The 20189-nt window shown below is 38.0% G+C and overlaps 1 protein-coding gene across 2 annotated transcripts in view; it reads right to left on the reverse strand.

The window, feature by feature from the left end:
* Positions 1–5145: 5145 nt before the first annotated feature.
* LOC131031148 (elongator complex protein 5) overlaps positions 5146–20189 on the reverse strand; it is a 107185-nt gene continuing 92141 nt past the window's right edge. For both annotated transcript variants that reach the window (XM_057962188.2, XM_057962187.2), the window contains 5 exons: positions 7890–7959; positions 6623–6858; positions 6450–6542; positions 6061–6136; positions 5146–5868 (listed from right to left, as the gene is read on the reverse strand). In XM_057962188.2, the coding sequence (XP_057818171.1) occupies positions 5651–5868; positions 6061–6136; positions 6450–6542; positions 6623–6858; positions 7890–7959 (693 nt within the window). In that variant the 3' untranslated portion in view covers positions 5146–5650. The remainder of the gene's footprint in view (positions 5869–6060; positions 6137–6449; positions 6543–6622; positions 6859–7889; positions 7960–20189) is intronic.

Here is a 20189-nt window from a genome sequence, read left to right on the forward strand (position 1 = left end):
TATCATATGAAAAGCTCAAAGTTGCTCCAATAACACAATTACAAAAAAATGAACATATATAAATTGCCATTTATAATTATTAAACTAATATGAAAAAATGAATGGTTTTCTCCAAAAAATAATGTAGGCTTTGTTCCAAAAAGAATTGAAATGTTAAAAAAACAGTGGAGTTTTTACTTTAAAAACACAAAATAAATCAAACTTACCTCATAGATCAAAATTGAAATGAAATGCAAACTCCTTCCAATTGTGGTAGAGAGCTCTTGATGCACCAAATGTGAGTATAAGTTGAACGAATGTGATTTGTTGATAGATTTTTCGTCTACCTCCTTGCTAGTTGCCCTACAATGCACTCTTATTTTTCCTCACAACTCTTTTTTCTCTTATTTTGCCAACAAAATGAAATGAAGTTAATTTTAGGGATATAAAGGAAATATAAGTAGAAAAAAGCAAGTTAAAACTTAATTTTTTGTGTTTTTTTTTTCATATTTGTGTTTGACTTTTTGGGTCAAATCCATCCCAAGGGACTCGATGAGTCCACCAGACTCCCCCCAAGACTCGTCGAGGGTGACTTGACTTAGGACTCGCCAAGTCGAGGAGAGTCCAAACAAGTCCCATGCTATCCAACGCTCCACATAATGCCATGTTTTATGTCAAACAAATATGCACGGTGCCTATGCATTGCAATCTGCATCTATGAATACCAGAGTAGCTGCAATTATAACCATGCTCTAATAAATCACCATTCACCAATCGTGGAATTCGAGTTTACACTTGCCACTACATGTCTTTGGAGCACCCTGTCATATAATTTCACGTGTCTTGTGTGAACTTACGGATTTGCAACCTCATCTACCAGAGCAGTTGTGACTACAACACCTACGCAATTCTTCCATTATTATGCGTAGATGGATGTCTATTGGCAATTTGGGTATATCCAGCGATTATTGTATTTGGAGAGATCTCATTTATTCCCCTCACGTGCTACGTTAATGCCTCCATGGTCTACATTCGTTGGGAGACAAAGTTCTTTTGAGGCGGATTGTCAAACATTTCACGTACATTGTATGTTCTTCCATGGTGCATTCATGTCTGCCACGATATTCTGTCAAACATTTCATGTGCCACGTCAAGGCTTCCATGGTTTGCATTTGTCGAGGGACACATTTCCTTGAGGCAGTTTGTCAAACTGTTAAATGCCTTGTCTATGTCATTAACTACTGCCAAACACTCTACGTGCATTGTCTTTTGATGGATGTAATACCCCATTCCATTTTGTGGATAGCCTGCAACCATCGCATTTCCTAAGACCACATTGCTGGAAGCAACGCATGTCAGGAAAGAACATGTTTGAAGAATTCAATCATGTGTGTTGTCTGTCACTTGATTCACATTCCTTGGAGGAATTCTGTCGAACAGTTCACATGCGTTGTCTGTGCATCACCGCATGTCATGAAACCACATCTCTGGGATTAACGCCTGCCAAAGAGATGTTTCTTTGAGAGATTATGTCAAACAGTTTACATGTGTTGTCTGTGCATCCATAATCTGCAGCATACATGGTATTCTTGTCAAGCATCTCATGGATATTGTCTATTCTTCCCCATTCTGCAACATTCAAACATGTTACGTGTATTGTCTATCAGAGCCATTGCACTTTGACAAAACAACTAACCGCTTTATCATACATTTACGGTTTGCAGTTATTCAAACATATGATTCGAGGCAAATCACAACTTGAACTATGGTTCCATGGTTTGCATTCATAGCATGATGTGTATTGTTTACCAAAGTAGATGCGACTACAACATCTGACGCGATTCCTTTATCCTCTTATGCCTTGATGAATATTGTGTCAGATTAACTCAACCTCAGCTAAAGGCATTCATTCATTTTGACAATCTACGCCTTCCACACATCGCATCCATACTCCATTTCAGGTATGTCCATGCTTCTTTCAGTGCATTGATGATGTTCATAATCCTTCTATTTGAATCTTTCTTTTCCTCTCTTTTTTTAAAAAATTCTTATGAAAAAGGGTTAAGAATGCTCATTTTTTAGCATTTCTAACCTTTCTGACAAAGTGGGACCCGAAAGGTTAAGAAATGAGGTTAGAAATGCTCAAAAAGTGAGCATTTCTTACTTTTTCATTAAAAGTTAGAAATATGGGTTAGAAATGCTACCTTTTTGACAAAAGGTTGAGAAACGAGGTTAAGAATGCTAAAAAAGTGAGCATTTCTAACCTTGTGCTTCAATGAGCTATCGTTTACACCTTGGAAACCATTTTTCATTGAGAATGAATCAAGGAAGAATGCCACCGATTTCTGAAGACGATTTTCTATCGCAATTGACCAGACATATTGAAATAATTTAAAATATTAAATTATTATTTGAGAAATAATTTAAATATTTTAAATTTATCGCTTTGGCTGGAGAAAATGACATAACTTTCAAACGGTAGGGAGTTAGACCCTGAAATTCAAACTACGCGTCAATGGAAGGGAAATAGGTCGACATGATTATTTACACCTCATGACGAAGCCTAGGATGAGATATTTTAATCATTTTGGGGTAACAGACACCAAAAATTGAAAGTTTAAAATATGACGAAGTATGAACTGGGTTCAAATGAAAGTTGGCCATGTGATACAAAATGACGCTTAGATCCTAACTGTCAACTGATTTTCCTCAATTTATGATAATTCTCAAAAATCTTCCATTTTTCATATTTTGACTAGTAATGACCTTGGACAACGTGCGCATTACTTACGCATAAACACTCATTGGACCTTTACTCGACATTGAGATAGATTTGAAATTTAAATTTTAGGTATGCCAAATGTGGGGGCAACACAATCAAACAAAAAAGAATTACTTAATTGCATAGAATGAAATGGTGCAATAGTACCAAAGTCTCCAATTGCACATCTAGTTGCATTATGTACCTTTTTTTTCCAACTCATGCTCTCAAGCCATGGTTGGAAACTAGGAGTAATGCATGACACAAAATATGAATCCATCCTAGATTTAGGGACTCTAGGACCAATGCTAATACTCATACTAGCACCAACACTAACAAAAGCACTAGCACTGAGACAAAATGGGGGCATGGAAGAAGCCTCTCCAACACCACCAATACACGCCAACTCCTCCTTGTGCCTTTTTTTCAAAAAAAAAAAATTGCATTTCAAATGTTTATAATTGCACTTGCACCTCACAAATAACCCTAAGAGGTGGATCACATCCCACAGCATCATGGGTGGGTATGTGGGCAAGATGGTATTTCAATCTATTAATGCCTCCATGAAAAATTGTTCTACAATATATACATTTTGTCTCCCCCTTTTTTTTGCCTAGGAACAATTTCAACATGTTTCCAAGCCGTGGGATTCTAAAAGTAGACATTGTGAAAACTATCATATGAAAAGCTCAAAGTTGCTCCAATAACACAATTACAAAAAAATGAACATATATAAATTGCCATTTATAATTATTAAACTAATATGAAAAAATGAATGGTTTTCTCCAAAAAATAATGTAGGCTTTGTTCCAAAAAGAATTGAAATGTTAAAAAAACAGTGGAGTTTTTACTTTAAAAACACAAAATAAATCAAACTTACCTCATAGATCAAAATTGAAATGAAATGCAAACTCCTTCCAATTGTGGTAGAGAGCTCTTGATGCACCAAATGTGAGTATAAGTTGAACGAATGTGATTTGTTGATAGATTTTTCGTCTACCTCCTTGCTAGTTGCCCTACAATGCACTCTTATTTTTCCTCACAACTCTTTTTTCTCTTATTTTGCCAACAAAATGAAATGAAGTTAATTTTAGGGATATAAAGGAAATATAAGTAGAAAAAAGCAAGTTAAAACTTAATTTTTTGTGTTTTTTTTTTCATATTTGTGTTTGACTTTTTGGGTCAAATCCATCCCAAGGGACTCGATGAGTCCACCAGACTCCCCCCAAGACTCGTCGAGGGTGACTTGACTTAGGACTCGCCAAGTCGAGGAGAGTCCAAACAAGTCCCATTTCTTTGCATCTAAGGCAAGTTAAGAGGATGAACAATTGAGATTGCATATGAAGTGTTAAAATTGAGTGTCTTGTTAAAATAATTGGTGTGGCAAGATGGAGGGGTGTAATTATCTTATTCAAATGAATGTATGTGATGTAAAAGTAGTTTGAATTCTGAATAAGTTTCTAGATTCAATGAACCTCAACAATTTTGTAAAAGTAGATGATGAAGTATAATTTCTTAATTTTAATTATGGGTGCACAGAGGAAAATGGGTTTTGACTTATTTAGTAAATAACAAAGTGGGAATTAGACTAGAGAAATGGATTTAGTTATTTATTAAGTGATGAAGTTGGACTTAAGACTAATACTCAATTAATAATATTATTTAATTAATTGGTGATACAGAGAGACAAAAATTAGTTTAATTAAATAAATATAATTTATTTAATTAATTTGAAAATTTGAGAATGAGATAATATGAGCATGTGGTTATATTTAACTAAGATGTTGTCAAAGCTAGCGGCTAATCTCCACACAAAATAGCACTATAAAAAAACTCTCAAATCTGCAAATCACGGTGTTTTTTAACCCGATTTTTTGTGGTTTTACAGCAATGGGGATGCAGATCATGAAGATTTAGCTACTGAAAATTTGGCGAAAATCTATTGTGTTTTGTAGATTTTAGAAAAGTACTGCTGTGTGTGGAGATTAGCCACGTCCGGTCTCAAAAGTGCCAAAATTGGTAAATTAGTGTAGTGATAATATCGACATAAAATTAGAGTATTGTTCGGATGCAATGTTAGGTGTGATGTCAAAGATGTGATATTCATGTACCTATAATTTAGGTCGATGAGAGATTTGTTTGACATTTATTCAAACTATTTCAAGTTGCCGAATCACTTGTTGCATATTTTCAGGTTCAAATTGGCTTTAATCAAATATTAGGTGCACCTTAGGAGTACTAGAATTTGCAACTAGAAATAGCCTTCGAAGTAGCTCACGCTTAACTCCAAAACGTATGGCAATTGGGGTAATCGGTTAGTAATCATGGGCACCAAGATTCAAATTATTATAATGCTATACAAGCTTCAAAGCAGAAGGCCTTGGCACCATCAACTTTCTAGCCTCAAACCAAAATTCATTCCCTGTACTCAATTTGAAAGATCATAACAGTATATCAGCCCTTTTGCCAATTTTTAATCAGGTTTACACGATAAGTTACATTTCCTTTATTGCTTTTGAAAGCAAGTTTGTAAATTCACAATAATTATTTAATCATTTTCTTCCTTCAAGATTATGATCTCCTATCACACCAAAACCTGCAAACCAATAAACTACATAGTTCTTGACGAAATTTTCTCACGCACAATTTGCTCTGCAAGGAAGAAAATATGCACGTTTTTGCCATTAACATTGAATTGAAAAGATAGGGTAGGGTACACATCCCACGATCCTATCTTCCCTGGCTGGTTTTCTCAATGATTTGGCATCGTGGTGTAAAAATGAAACCCTTTATCTTAGGACCCAACACTAAAAGGGGTCTCTACACTGAGCCTTCTCTGACCTGATCAATCAAAAATTACTAATATCGAATCTCAAAATATCAAAACTATTTTTTGTTTTCTTTTGATCTTCAGATATCCAAATCATCATCAGGATCTTCATCAGAATCAGGTGCCTCATCATCTGAATCTCGCACATAATGTATCTCACCTCTTCCCCCTTCCTTTGATGTAACAGATGAAGCAATAACTGAATTCCTAGTAGCTTCTTGAGAATCTGAAACAGGTGAAGCTTTCCATTCAGTACTTCCTTTTCTTCCATCATAGATATGTATCTCCTTGCCATTTCCTAAATACAACACACGCCATTGAGTACAAATAGCATCCCACATCAGAAAATACACAAGGAGATCTAAACAAAAAATCTGATGTATTTCATCCTTTAAAAGTGAATCTCTAGTAAAAAGAGAGAACAGTTCCGCTAAAAGATTATTTTCTACCATGACCATTAATGTTAAAGTGCACACATCCCCCACCCTACCTTGGTGCTCAAATGGAAGAGTAACTTTTGCACGGTCCTGACGTTCCCTCTCTGTCAATTGAAGATTGAATTGGACCTGCCATATTGTTTGCACTTAGTTTTTAGCTCAAGAATAATATTTACCATGCAAATGGAGAACCTTTGCAAAATAATGAAGGATAATCACACCATCTGGATTGATTTCCACTCTAATGCTGCAAGGTTCCTTCTAGAAAGGCATAGATACAATTGGTAGCATTGAACTAAATTTAAGAAAGGTAAGCAAGATCAGATAAACTGCCTTGTGCAGATTGAAAGCTACAACTAAAGGAAGTAGCGGCAATACTAACAACTCAATAACATTAAACAATGTGTGCTTCTTAAAGAGGCATGGTGCAAACACAACTAACCTGTGGAATATTACTACTTCCTCTAAGAACCAAATTCCCATGTGTAATTGGTGAAAACTTCACATCTGCCTGCTCCAGCATAAATTCTTCTATCTGAATCCAGAAGATTGGACAACTCACCAACTATGTACATATTAGAATTAAAGACAGTATCACTAAATTAAGAAGCTGACCTGTTCTTGAACTCTCCCATTTCGGCGTTTCATACGTAAACGAAACCTCCCTCTTTTTAAGTTTTCTTCTAAGGCAGCCAGATTGTAAGGATGGCTTTTCAATTCAGGTGAATCTCTAGGTAGAGGAGCAATTGGCTCTATAAAAGCTACCATAGTGGACATGTATTCAAGAGCCATTGAGGTCCTGAGGTTGTGTACATCAGAGTGAATCAACAATAAGACACATGAGATTTGATCTGCATGCCAAGTCAAAAATTGACATAAGAGACCCCTGTGCCAATCCATTTAAATTCAAATACTGTCTTGATCTGCAAATAATCACAATCAACTAAAGCCTCAAGAATTCAGTATAAAAATATTATCCAAAACCACAATTTTAGGATGGGTTTGTTACTTTGTATTCATTCATAACATCATTAGATTCTGCTATTAATGTTAGCCAGTAAGGTTACTTGGAAATTAACGATAAATCAAAACAGAAGAAATATCAATATTATCCATATTCTAAACCCATTATTCTAGGATGGGTTTACTCAAAATACATTTAGATGCTGCTGTTATCATAAGCCAGTAAGTTTAGATGGAAATCATTGATGACTCTCAATTGGATATTAATACTAGATAAAGTGCTCCTATGTCACATATACAAGGAAAACATGGCATTATGCATTTGAAACAACTATCATACAGTTTGTGAGTGCATAGGGCTATAATGTGAGAACTTGGTCCTTAATTTAATCAGCTTGCATTTGGACTTGGAGGGCCGATTACAGGATATTCCTTTTGGGAAAGACTTGGCATCATATTTGATTGGACTTGGAGGGTTGATTACAGGAAATGCATATAGGGAAAGACTTGCATAATGCACGTCTACTTATCCCACCTGCAATTATCTGCTTATCCATGTCTTATTTCTATTTTCTGTATTTCTCATTACATGTGCTTATTGCAATAGAGTAACAATTCTAATTATAAAAACATAAAAAGGAAAAAATGCATGGGTAAAGGATGGTGCAAAGTTGTTTTTCCTACTGCACGGCAAGATTCATATGTGCTTGTCTTGTGAAAGAGAGAGTTTCTGCATATAGAATTGATATCCTAGAGCTCCATACAGGTCAGAGCTGGACACAAGCAAAATTCATGCTTCTCATCTTATATTGGTTTCAGATAACTGCATCATGTGTTAAAAACTAACTCCATATTTGTAGTAGTCTGTCGTGTACATAATATATATACCAATGAAAAAATAAGGAAAGAAAAAACAAACCATGACAACGAAGGTTATTTATGAGGCTTGCTACCGAGGGCAATGATAGATGTCTCATCATGATGCTTACCTGCACAGTACAGTAATAATTTTCAAAAGACATTAACAGTATCCATAAACCAGTCTTGATTGACTGTTCTTCTGTGTGTGTAAGAATGTATAAACCCAAAGCATGAACATGCAAAAACCAATTATTTTCAAGTTGTATAATTGATAAAAAAACGACCAAGGCTATTTTTTTCCAAGACAATATGTCATTGAAGTTTTGCTTCCTTGGTATTAAAAAACATGTTTTTTAATAGTTTGGAATGGGTCTTTACCCTCCCTGCCTCTTGCTCTATTAACTAAAGAAAAAGCATTCAAAACTGTAGTTACCAGATGTGTGAAACACCATCTGCAACACAAACAGTCATTTCAATGATCTCCTGCAGTGTTTACAGTTTTATGCTTCCAGATTGGAAACACATTTCTCTCCTTTTGCTGCTTGATTTTAAACACATTCAAGGCTTCAATGGCTTCTCATTTCTTTTGTAAAACCCAACTTAATTTTTTCACATGGACTATTATAATTATAGAGCATGCTGCTTATCATGCAGAAGCCATGTGGCTGTTTTATCACATGATGCAAAGTGGTGTAGATCTGGATAGGTTTAAGGCATCTTCTGGAATAGTGTATATAGAGTAACAAGATTCATGGTTTTGTAATTAGGAATGGTTTCATGTCTGATTTTTTAATCTTCTAGTGTAGCTATGTATGGGATTTTAGAGCCAGACTATGCATACCAAGTGTTTCACTGTGATGTCCCAGATTAGAGCTACTGAGTCGACCTTGCTATTTTTGCTAAGATTTTTAATTAAATAAATAAATTGTTAAAATTATGAATAGTTTTTCCCTAGGCCAACTTGCACGGTGGAATTAAATAAATGTAATTATTAATAATTTTTCCAAGGGCCGACTTGTCTTGTTATAACAACTTTCCCCAAGCTGGCCTTGTGGCAATTTTACTTGGGCCGAACTTGGATTGTGTGTGCGTGTGTGTGTGCTGTGGTAGGGGAAAGCAACGAAGATTTTATTGTTTCATGCATTAAAACGAATGCAGTCAGATATTCCGACACAACCCTTAGTACTTTTCGCCTGGAGAGATGAAATCCCTGCCAGCCTCTATTTAGTATGGCAATCAGCTGATTTATTTCTTGTGTCAGGAACCCTAATGTCAATGCTAGTGGTTGAATGTATAATCGAGAGACAGTTTATTCAAGGTACTTCCTATTGCGACCATCATATGCTTGCTTGTGCCTCTAAACACAAGGAAGGAAGTGCTATCGGTTCACCGCTGCTGGGCTATAGTATCGTGTAAGAGAAGATTTCAGATAGTATGCTTGCTTCAGTTCATGTATGCAGCCTGTGGCTATTGGAGTATGTAATGTAGTTGGTTAATGAATGATATCTCAGATAAGCATTATCTGTGGTCACTTTTAATGAATATTTTCAGTTTATCTATTGACTCAAGAGTGCTGTACAAAGTATTTCCTATAGATCTGTTTATTGTAAATGTAGAAGCATTCATGTTACATTTAATAGATTGAATCTGGGTTACCAAAGCTTTAATTTGTTCTCTAAAAATATCATTATGGATTTACTGTTCTATTGAGAAATACAAGCTGGTATCTTTCAGTGGTATCAGAGCCACCTTTCTGCCAGCCTGTGGATTGATGAGTGACAAGGATCAGTGATATATACAATCAAAGGGAAAAGAAGAAGGCAATGGGTGATAGGGAAGAGGCAAATCCCCAAGATTTCATTAGGGAGATTAGAGAAATTAATACCAGCATGAGGGATGCCATGAGGGAGATGGTTCAACTTTTAAGAGAAATGAGACAACAACTAAGTATTGATAGGCCTGCTCAGAATGATGTTGAAGGCAGCGGTCCGGGTGGAATAAAATCTTCAGTTGGTGGTGAAAAAGCTTCAGCTAATGGTGGGAGAGCTTCAATTAATACCATGGCCTTCAGGGCTGAATTTCTTGACAAGGAAACACCTGAAGGTATTGGGGAAGAACAACCTAATCTAGAGGAAGAAACGACAAGATTTTATGATGCATCCTATGCTCTAAGCCTTGTTATAAATGTAGATCTGACTTTCAGGGACTATTATGAGATGAAGAAAGCAACTAGGCATGGGAGGAAAGGGTATAAAGAAAGAAAGGACATCCAACACCAATTGGGGAAGATTACCATCCCAATTTTTGATGGATCTCAAAGCTCATCAGTAAGAGCTTGGTTGCAAAAACTAGATACATATTTCTCATTGAATTCAATGCTCGAGGAAGACGCTTTCAAATTTTCCACCTTGTATCTGGAGGGTGTGGCTCATGAATGGTGGTACCATGGCCCGGTAAACCATGGGCATGATTCAATCACTACCTTGGAAGACTTTAGCCAAAGATTGTTGGAGAGGTTTGATAGGAAGGATCCATAAACTCATTTTAGAGAGTTAGCACAGCTGAAGCAAGAGGGTAAGTAAGATAGAAGACTATGCAGCACAATTTCAGAGGCTAGCAGTAATAATTTCTGATGTGTCAAAGAAAAGGCTTATATTCTTCTTTATAGAAGGCCTAATTGAACCCCTCAAAGGGTTAGTAAGAGCATTTAATCCAAGCACCTTACAAGAATTCATCAATAGGGGTTTGAGTTTTGAAGATTCATTAACTAAAAATAAACAATTCCTATGCCATCAAAGAAGTCTCCTCAAAAGAACATGATACCACCTAAGACAAATACAGTGGAGATGTCTAAAAATGAGCTGTGAAAAAAAAGGTTATGTTTCACATGCAAAGAATCATGGCAACTAAGTCATAGGTGTTAAGGAAAAGGATAAATTCACTATGTAGTAGTCTATGATGAGGATATTCAAGATGCAACGTGGGAAAGCATGGAAGCCGGACATCCAAGTTGGACGAATGGACTATGATGTCCCCGATTAGAGCTACTAAGTCGACCTTGCATTTTTGCTAAATTTTTAATTAAATAAATAAATTATTAAAATAATGAATAGTTTTCCCTAGGCCGACTTGCACAGTGGAATTAAATAAATGTAATTATTAATAATTTTTCCAAGGGTTGATTTATCTTGTTACAATGGTTTTCCCCAAGCCAACCTTGTGGCGATTTTACTTGGGCCAAACTTGGATAAGTTCTATATACTATATCTGTGTTGTGGTAGGGGAAAGCAACGAAGATTTTATTGTTTCATATAGGGGCAAAGCTGTTATTGCATGTTTTGGTCCTCACTCTATAACAGGACAGCAAGCTGGCAGCAAAGTTATAGCAACAAATTCCTTAGCAGAGAGTAGAGGTGCAAGGTCATCATGGACAAATGTGGTTGAAGACCCAATTTTGGGTCGTGCATGTCAATATGAATAGCAATTAGCGCCTACCCAGGATTCCTTGAGTTTGGTTTGTTGGAACCTGCAGAGGTTATCCGTCGAGACGTGGACCTTGGTTAGGGCCTATTGCGGAGGGGAGAGACATCATTTGTCACACTGAGACACATGAGCACGAAGAGTGTATGACCCCTTTGTTTAAGGGTTACTCAAAGATGGCGGTTTGGAACAAGGCAGCAGGAAATGGCAAAGGTCATGGAGGTATAATGGTTTTAGTGAAAGAAAGAGAAGGTTGTCTAATTCAGCTAGAAAGAGAAGACACAAACAAACAATTTTTATGGTTCAAAATTTCTGAAAATGGAAACCTCATTAGGATTGCAGCGTGTTATTTTGCCCCACAAGTCTTAAAAACATACAAAAACTATGGTTTGGACCACAAAGATCCCTTTGCTGCCTTGAAAAAAGACATTGCAATTTATGCTCAACAAGGCAAGATCCTCCTTGTTGGAGATTTTAATGCTAGGACTGCAAGTGAGAAAGCTTGCATGCTTTGTAGTAGAGATGATTGCAATCCTCTATGGCTCACGGACTCACGGAAGTCAAAGACCATTAGTGGACAAGAGTATTTGAAGACAAAAGCTACAATCGCTTTGGGGAAGAATTACTTACTATTTGTGGTGCTTTTGATTGAGTCATCTGCAACGGTGTAAGTACATGGGCAAAATCTGGCAATTTCACCTATAGCACCTACAATGGGGCAAGTGTTGTGGATTATGCAATTTGTTCTCATAGCCTATGTGAGAAAATGGAGGTAATGATAGTCAGTAAACAACTCTGGGACTTAAATCTGACCATAGGCCGTTCTATTTAAGCTTTTCATGGGCAGATCAAAAGCGTCAAGAGGTGAAAACTCAATGTACTCCGCATTCTTCAAATAAAGGGAGAGTTCTTTTAACCCAAAACAACTGCAATATTTTCAAGGTTGCACTTGAGAAACTTGCTAGGAAGGTGAGAATTCCGTTCCATGGTCTCCACAGCCATGAACTCACAAATCTAATCCATAGGGCATTGATGGAGTGCAAAAGGGCCAAGAATAAGAAATCTGAAACAAATTGCTTCCCGGTAAATGTTTGGTTTGATGAAGAATGTAAAATTGCAAGGAGGAATTTGAGAGATCTGCACAAGGAAGAGATCAACATAAAGGTAAGCAGATTTTAAAACAGAAAAAAGCTGATTTTGTGCTCACAAGGCAAGAAGAATTAATTTTCCTTTGTAAAAATAACCCCAAGTCTTTTTGGAAGGAGCTACAATCCAAGAAAAAGAAAACGGAAAACAACATTAGCTAAACAACTTTATGAGCAGGATGTTGGGGTGGAATCGCCTCCGATTTTCAACACTAATTCAGATCTTTTTACAAAGCAAGAAATTGAAAGGGGTATAAAAAAGTTGGGTGTTGGAAGCTAAAGACTTGGTTGATCTTCAAGTGGAATATTTGAAGTGGGGTTTGAAATCTTTGGCGCCACACATTATGAAAATTTTTAACAACATCATACAGCAGGGTTTTCCTAAAGATTGGACTACTAGTCTTGCCATTCCTCTTTTTAAGAGAGGAGATGTCAATAATCCCTCTAATTACAGGACCATTATGATTAACCCTTTGTTCGCAAAGTTATTTGGCAGCATGATAGAGAATAGAATTAGCAAGTGGGCGGAAGAGAATGGTAAGTGAGCAAAATGGCAAGTTGGTTTCAGACCTAAGCATTCCATAGTTGATCATGGTATCACTTTGAGACATTTAATTGAAAAAAGATGGGAAGAGAAAGAAGAGATCTTCTGTTGTTTTGTTGATTTCAAAAAGGCTTTTGACACAGTTCCTAGGGTTAAACTTTGGAAAAGAATGGAAGATCTTGGAATTCCCATAAATCTTAGACCTGCTGTCCATAGGCTTTATGAGGAGGTTAAAGTCAAAATCAGAACCTCTGATGGTCTCTCCAAAAGCTTTAGAAGCGATATCGGGGTCAAGCAAGGGTGTCCATTATCTCCTACGCTATTTGGTTTATACATTGACAAGTTGGAAGAGTGGTTAAACTCTCAGGATGGTGATGGTGTTCCTCTAGGTGAATTTGTGATAAAACTTTTGATTTATGCGGATGACCTCATTCTTATTGCTAAAACGGCTCTTGGTTTGCAAGAGCATTTGTATGCTTTGGAGCACTTTTGCAGAACGGTCGGGATGCAAGTCAATATCAGCAAGACAAAAATCATGGTTTTCTTTAATAAGCGGAAACGAAACCAACATAAGTTCTGCTTTGAAGGCAGTATTCTTGAAGAAGTTTCACACTATAAATATCTTGGGATTGACTTCAACAAAAATCTAAATTGGGATGGTTGCAGGAAGAAGAGAATCCTAGGTGGTTGGAAAACTTGGTATGCTCTTCAGAATAGATGTAGAGAAGCGGAGCTTTGGGATTGGAAGGCCTCCCGAACTCCTTTTGGGCTTTTAGTTCTTCCTGTTATTCTCTATGGTTGTGAATTATGGGCCAACAACACTTCAGGTACACAGTGGAAGCAGATCGAGCAAATCCAAAAGCGCTTGATAACAAACAAGTTCAAGATTAAAAATACAATTCCTTATGATATTATGTTGAGTGAGACTGGGGCTGCTCCTATTGAAGCTATTGCTATGGTCCGTCTCATTAGGTATCTCAAAAGAATTGGGCAAATGGAGGAAGGCAGATGGCCTAAAGTGGTTTTCAATGACACCTTGTGCAAAAGAAAGAAGACTTGGATCCAACAAAACATCAAATGGTTGAGTAAATGGAATATCTAGCTAAATTCATGCCCCACAAATAGTAAAGAGATAAAGGCTTTTGTTATGGATAAGTTTCACAAGTGGGCTTGGGGTAATGAGTTAGAGAGAAAGAAAAATATTATATCACGGAGTTCAATCCTACTTTTGATCATCATCAAAAAGCTTATATAAGGGCTAATATTTCGTGGAAAGCTAAGTGTATTATTGGTCAATTAAGAACTAACTCTCATCAGCTCCGTAGTGAAACTGGTCATTGGAAAAGACCAAAAGAAACTTGGGAGGAAAGAGTGTGTATTTTTTGCACATCTGGGAAAGTTGAAACTGAAAAACACTTCATTTTAGAGTGTGACGCCTTCAAAAATGTTAGGGACAAGTATAATAAATTATTGACTGAGGGATCTTGGTATGATTTTTTCAGCGAGGATTTTGTCGAGAGGTTGGGGCCACTTGTCAGCATTTTACACAGAAAGCGGGTAGATTTGCAAAAATCGGTTAGATCTGATGTGCTGTCCCATAGACTTTGTTAAGTCTCGTGGACATTAAAATAAATTTCTTTCTTTCTTTATATTAAAATGAATGTAGTCAGATATTCAGATGCAACCCTGAGTATCTTTGGCCTCGTGGGATGAAATCCCTGCCAGCCTCTATTTAGTATTGCAATCAGCTGATTTATTTCTTGCGTCCAGAACCCTAGTGTCAGTGCTAGTGGTTGTATGTGTAATCAAAAGACAGTTTATGCAGGGTACTTCCTATTGCAGCCATCATATACTTACTTGTGAATCTAAATGCAAGCAAGGAAGTGCTAACGGTTCACCACTACCGGGCTATAGTATTGTGTAAGAGAAGGTTTCAGATACCGGATAAGTATGGAGTTTCTGTTTCAGTTCATTTATGCAATCCGTGGCTATTGGAGCATGTAATGTAATTGGTTAATGAATGATATCTTAGAAAAGCATTATTTGTAGTCACTTTTAATGAATATTTTTAGTTTATCTGTTGACTTGAGTGCTATGCAAATTATTTCCTGTAGATCTGTTTATTGTAAATGTAGAAGCATTGATGTTACATTTAATAGACTGAATCTGAGTTACCAAAGCTTTAATTTGTTCTATAAAAATATCATTGTGAATTTACTGTTCTATTGAAAAATATAGGCTGGTATCTTTCATTCACAAAATGTCAAAGATAAGTTATTTCTCAAAGCTCAATTGTAGGAGTGTATTCTTCTTTAAATGTTTGTATAACATTTTTTTGTTCATGTTTCATTGTAGCTATGTATGTGGATTTTACAATAAGACTATGCATGCCAAGTGTTTCACAAAATCTCTCAAATAAGTAATTTATCAGAGCTCACTTGTAGGATTCCATTTATTCTCTCAATGTTTCTATTTATGTTGTTGCACTTTCTTTGTATCTGTCCTACACGTCCCAACATCAACTTTTCTAGAAAGTAAATTATGTCTTGACCGTATTCAACCTGCTTTTTTTTTGGTATTAAGCCTGAACTTACTATAATATGTTGACACGTAATTAACATCTCATATTTAATAAAAGAGTTGATATTAACATATTATATAAAATTATTCAAATGGCTTCAATGGCTCCCGCCTTTGCAACAACGACTCCTTCTCCCCTCTCAGCGCCCTCAATTGGCATTGGCCCTACTCTGCCCGTCGTCTCCCCTGCTACATGTGCGTGGGATGTCGCTGCTTTGTGTGCATTTGGGGCTTCCTCTATCGTGGCGTCTGTTCCTTCTTCCTTTGCGGCGCCGGTGGCCCCTACGTCTTGGCTTGCTGTGGGGGAGGTGGATGTTCTGCCCGACGATTTTGCTCCTCACACTATGGGCACTCCTCCACTCGTGGATTCTGTGCAGGTAGGCTTGGATGTTGCTAGTGCTATGGGCGTTGGTAATGATGTGGGCACTAGAGTTGTGGTGGCTCCGTCTGTTGCAACAAGAGATTCTGTTGCTGGTGCTATGGGCGTTGGTAATGATGTGGGCACTAGAGTTGTGGTGGCTCCGTCTATTACAACAGGAGATTCTATTGCCGGTGCTAACTCTTTGGGTGATGGTTTTCAGCCGGTTGCTACTGATGTTGTGGGTGCTAAGGTCCCACCCAAACCTTCTTTTTCTAGCAGGCGTAGCTTCGCCCGTGTGGCCAAATCTGCTATCCAGCGCTCCAAAGGGGTTCGTCCTCTTCCCTGTACCAAGTCCTCCCCTATGGTGGTTTGTGGACCAGATGTGGTGGACAACATCGGGTTCTACCAAAACTGTGCTTTAGTGTGTAGATTCTCTGGGCTCTGGCCTTCACTTCCGGACCTCCATCACTAGGTAAGTGACTCTTCGAGGCCTTTGGTGGCTCATGATATTGAGCTTTTTCCTTGTGCTGAAGGCTTTTTAATTGCTTCTTTTACATCTTCGATTGATCGAGACTTGGTTTTGGGCAAGTTGTGGGCTTGGGGTGTGCACTCCCTCTCTATTTAGCCTTGGACAACTTCCTATAACCCTCTCACTGAACCGCTTAACATGCGTCCAGTTTGGGTTTGCCTTCCGAATCTCCCTCTTCATTTTTGGGAGCATTCATGCTATTAGGCTATCGGTAACTCTATTGGTCGTTTTTTAAAGGTTGACGATGCTACGTCTTCAATGGACCACACTACCTTTGCCCATATCCTAGTTGACATTGACGTCTCCTCGCCTCTCCCGGGAGACACTGTTCTCATGGTTGGGGATTGGCCTATTTGACCATCCACGCTGTTGATCTTGATTTGGATGGCTCCTCACGGGAGGTTGAGGTGCCTCTTTCTGTTGTTGATGTTGTGGTCAATTCTACTGAATTGATCACCCTAGTGGATTCAACTCCTATCGCCTCTGACTTGTAGCTTCGCTCTACACCTACTAGTTCTGCTCCTAATGCCGCTTCTTCGCAGCTCACTGTTGTTGTTCCCCCTCCTATTCTGCAGCAGCGCTCTGTTGACTCTACTAATGGTATCCAAATGGGATCCTTACCGCTTGATCATTCTCTTGTGCATCCCAATGACAGTATCGCCTAGACTATGGTTTGTCGCAGGTGGAAGGGGAAGTCCTGCCCGCCCCTCCAAACCCCTCTTTGTCAAGGCACAGGTGTCCATTCCCCTCCTTGAGTTGGGTTTGAGTTGTTGAAGGTCTGACAAGTTCTTTTGTCCGACCTTGTCTTTCTGGGGCTTGCCCCCATGAGTTGTCTTTTTTTTCTACCTGAGGGCTTTTCTTTCGATAGTCTATGACTATGTTAAGGGTCGACACCCTAGTTAACGCTGCTTTTGTAATCAAAAACATATTATGTAAAATTCATTTCTTATGTGCAGCCCTTCCAACCTTGCTTCTCATCACATTGTGATGTGATTGTCATTTCCCACTTTCTTGTTTCTGGTAATCATGTGCAAACATAAGCACAAAATTCCATTACACATTTAGTACACAAAATTGAAAGCACTGCCTAGCTCTCACTACATTTCCCATAATCAATAGTTATCTTGCAAGAATGCTTCAATTATGCCTTTAAAAAATTAAAAAACATATATCTTCTAAGGAACACTATTAGAAAAAATCAATATATCCCTTTTCTTGATGGTAACTAGCCAATATCCACAAAGTTACAGTATCTGTTGATGTCTTAACTTTCTAGCCAAAAGCATTAAGATCTTAATATAATTTAAATCCAACCAACCTGTTGTGAGGTATTCACACATCGCCCCATTGCAAATGGGGACCCCCACTTTTTCGCTTTCTAGGTTAATTGTCTTAGCTTAAGTTGGTTGTTGTCGAGTCTTTGTTGTTAACCTTTTGTTCGCAGTTGCTCAGGACCTAGCCAAATCTTTCTCTTTTGGAGATGAAGTGAGGTTTAACATTCCCTTTGCCCAACCAAAGCATAATCCCTTCCACTTCTCTCGATCCTGTCAGTTGGTGCCCAAACCTAATCACTCCCATTTCCATTTCCTTCCATTTCCACCTCCCCTAACACTCTTCCCTTCCTTACCATACCTTCTAACTCACCTACCTTCCTATCCTCTATCCTCCATCCACCTTTCATACCCCATGCCTTAACCTCCTTCACATCTCTACATAACCTACCACTTCCATGTCCCTTACCTTACATCCCATCTTCTAACCTATACCTTTACCTGCCTAACCCTCTCCCCATCCTAGTATACTCATCCACTACCCTTCATCTACATTTACACCTACCTTTGCCCACACCTACATCTTCCACCCTCCTATCTCCATACCCCTTAGCCTACAACATCCTAACCTCCTTACCTACTTAATTAATCCCATTTCCCACCTTTATTCCTAATTACCTTCTTCCTACCCACACTTTTCCACTTTATCACCTACCCCATCCTAGCCTACCCATATCCTATCCCTATTCTAACCTACCACCCTACCCCTTACCCTTTTTCCTTGCCCCTTATAACTCCCATTATAACCTACATCCTCTTTACCCTTTCATTACCCCCTTATACCTCCCATTACATTTTATTCCCCAACCTCCCCTAACTCCATCCACTACCACTTATACCTCCTAACCCCACGCATCTCCTACTTCCATCATTTATATCCCTTATGTCCCCCTTTCCTCCAACATCCCATTTCCCCTCTTTCTCCACGTAGCAGCTTCCCTTACCACTCCCCCCTCATATTTCTCTCCACCGTATCATATCATCCTTTTGGGTCCCACACACTCAAAAATGGAGAATCAAATAAGATTGTTAAGGACCTTCCTTGCTGGGACCCACCGAGCTTTAGCCTGGGGATTTTAAGTGTATTTTAATTACCATGCCACATATTGCTTGGGCCCCACAAAATCTGAAATGGAGATTTTAAAAGCTTGTTTTAAGGCATAGTATTTCCTTTGACTTTCTTTACCACCGTAGCCTTGATCGGGCCCCACCAAACTCTAAGGTGAAGGAAAAAGTTTTTAAGACATTTTATTTTTATTTGTTTAAAAGGAAAGCAGCCACCTCATCATTTCTTTGACCCCTAATATCCCCAGCATGAGCCACGATGAAACACAATGTAAGGTGTGGCAATTAGGAATAAACAAGCTGGCCTTTGAAGGGAAAGATGTGTCACATAAACAAAACATTGGGGGGGATTTAAATTCAAAATCAAATCATAGGGCAGGCCCGAATATGATCTACAGCAGAAGAGCATAAAACTCTCAATTTGAACAAGGCAGATATAAAGGTAGTTAACTTCCAGCATGGGGGAAAGGTGAATCAGACTTATTTTGAAGGTAATCTCAATCATGTTGATGTGAATTTCACCAAGTGTCATCTTTCAGAGTCCAATCTGATGGAAGGTGAAGAATATTAGAATTCAAGACAGTAGAACCGAGAGATAATTCATTTCCAGATTGATAAAGCTAATAATGTTGTTAAGTTTTGTTTGATTCTTCTTAATTGAAATTGTCTTTTTTTTTTTACTTTCAGGTGAAAAAATAAAAGACTCGGGCAAATCAGAGCAGATCAGACCTAAATGAATTCAGGAAGCAAGATTCAAAAGGAGCAGACATAATTAGATGCAAGCCATCATTATCGTCCAACACTAAATTTACAATCAGACCTGATTTGAGGCCAATTTCTGCTTGAGATGAAGCAAAAGCAACTTGTTTGAAGCCTAATTCTGTGCTTAATTCATGGTTGAGGCAGAAGGATCTTAATTTGAATAAAGAAGAGCAGATTGGGGGTATTTCTACAGACCTGGTCCATATTAGATTCAAGTTGGATTTCATCAATCTGAAAGTGACAGATTTATGGGAAAAGGAAACCTGAATTTTACAAGGAAGAAGTGAATTCAACACAATCTAGGACAATTTCTTTAAGCACAACTACTTGTGCAAATGAGGACAAAATCACTGGTTTTCCTAAGACTTGAGCGTGTAAAATTGGAGAAAATTGGAGACCCCTGGGCTAGATTATCAAATTTCGCTCCTGACCCTTCCAAGGGTACATGAGCGAATTCTCTTTAGGCTCCCTTTGCCCCCCTATTTGGATCGAAGACTTCACTTTAAGGCTTTGTTTGATACGAATTCCATTCATTTCCCTTTGAGGAGCAAGGTCATGAGG

Source organism: Cryptomeria japonica, chromosome 7 (assembly GCF_030272615.1).
Source record: "Cryptomeria japonica chromosome 7, Sugi_1.0, whole genome shotgun sequence".
NCBI lineage: Eukaryota > Viridiplantae > Streptophyta > Pinopsida > Cupressales > Cupressaceae > Cryptomeria > Cryptomeria japonica.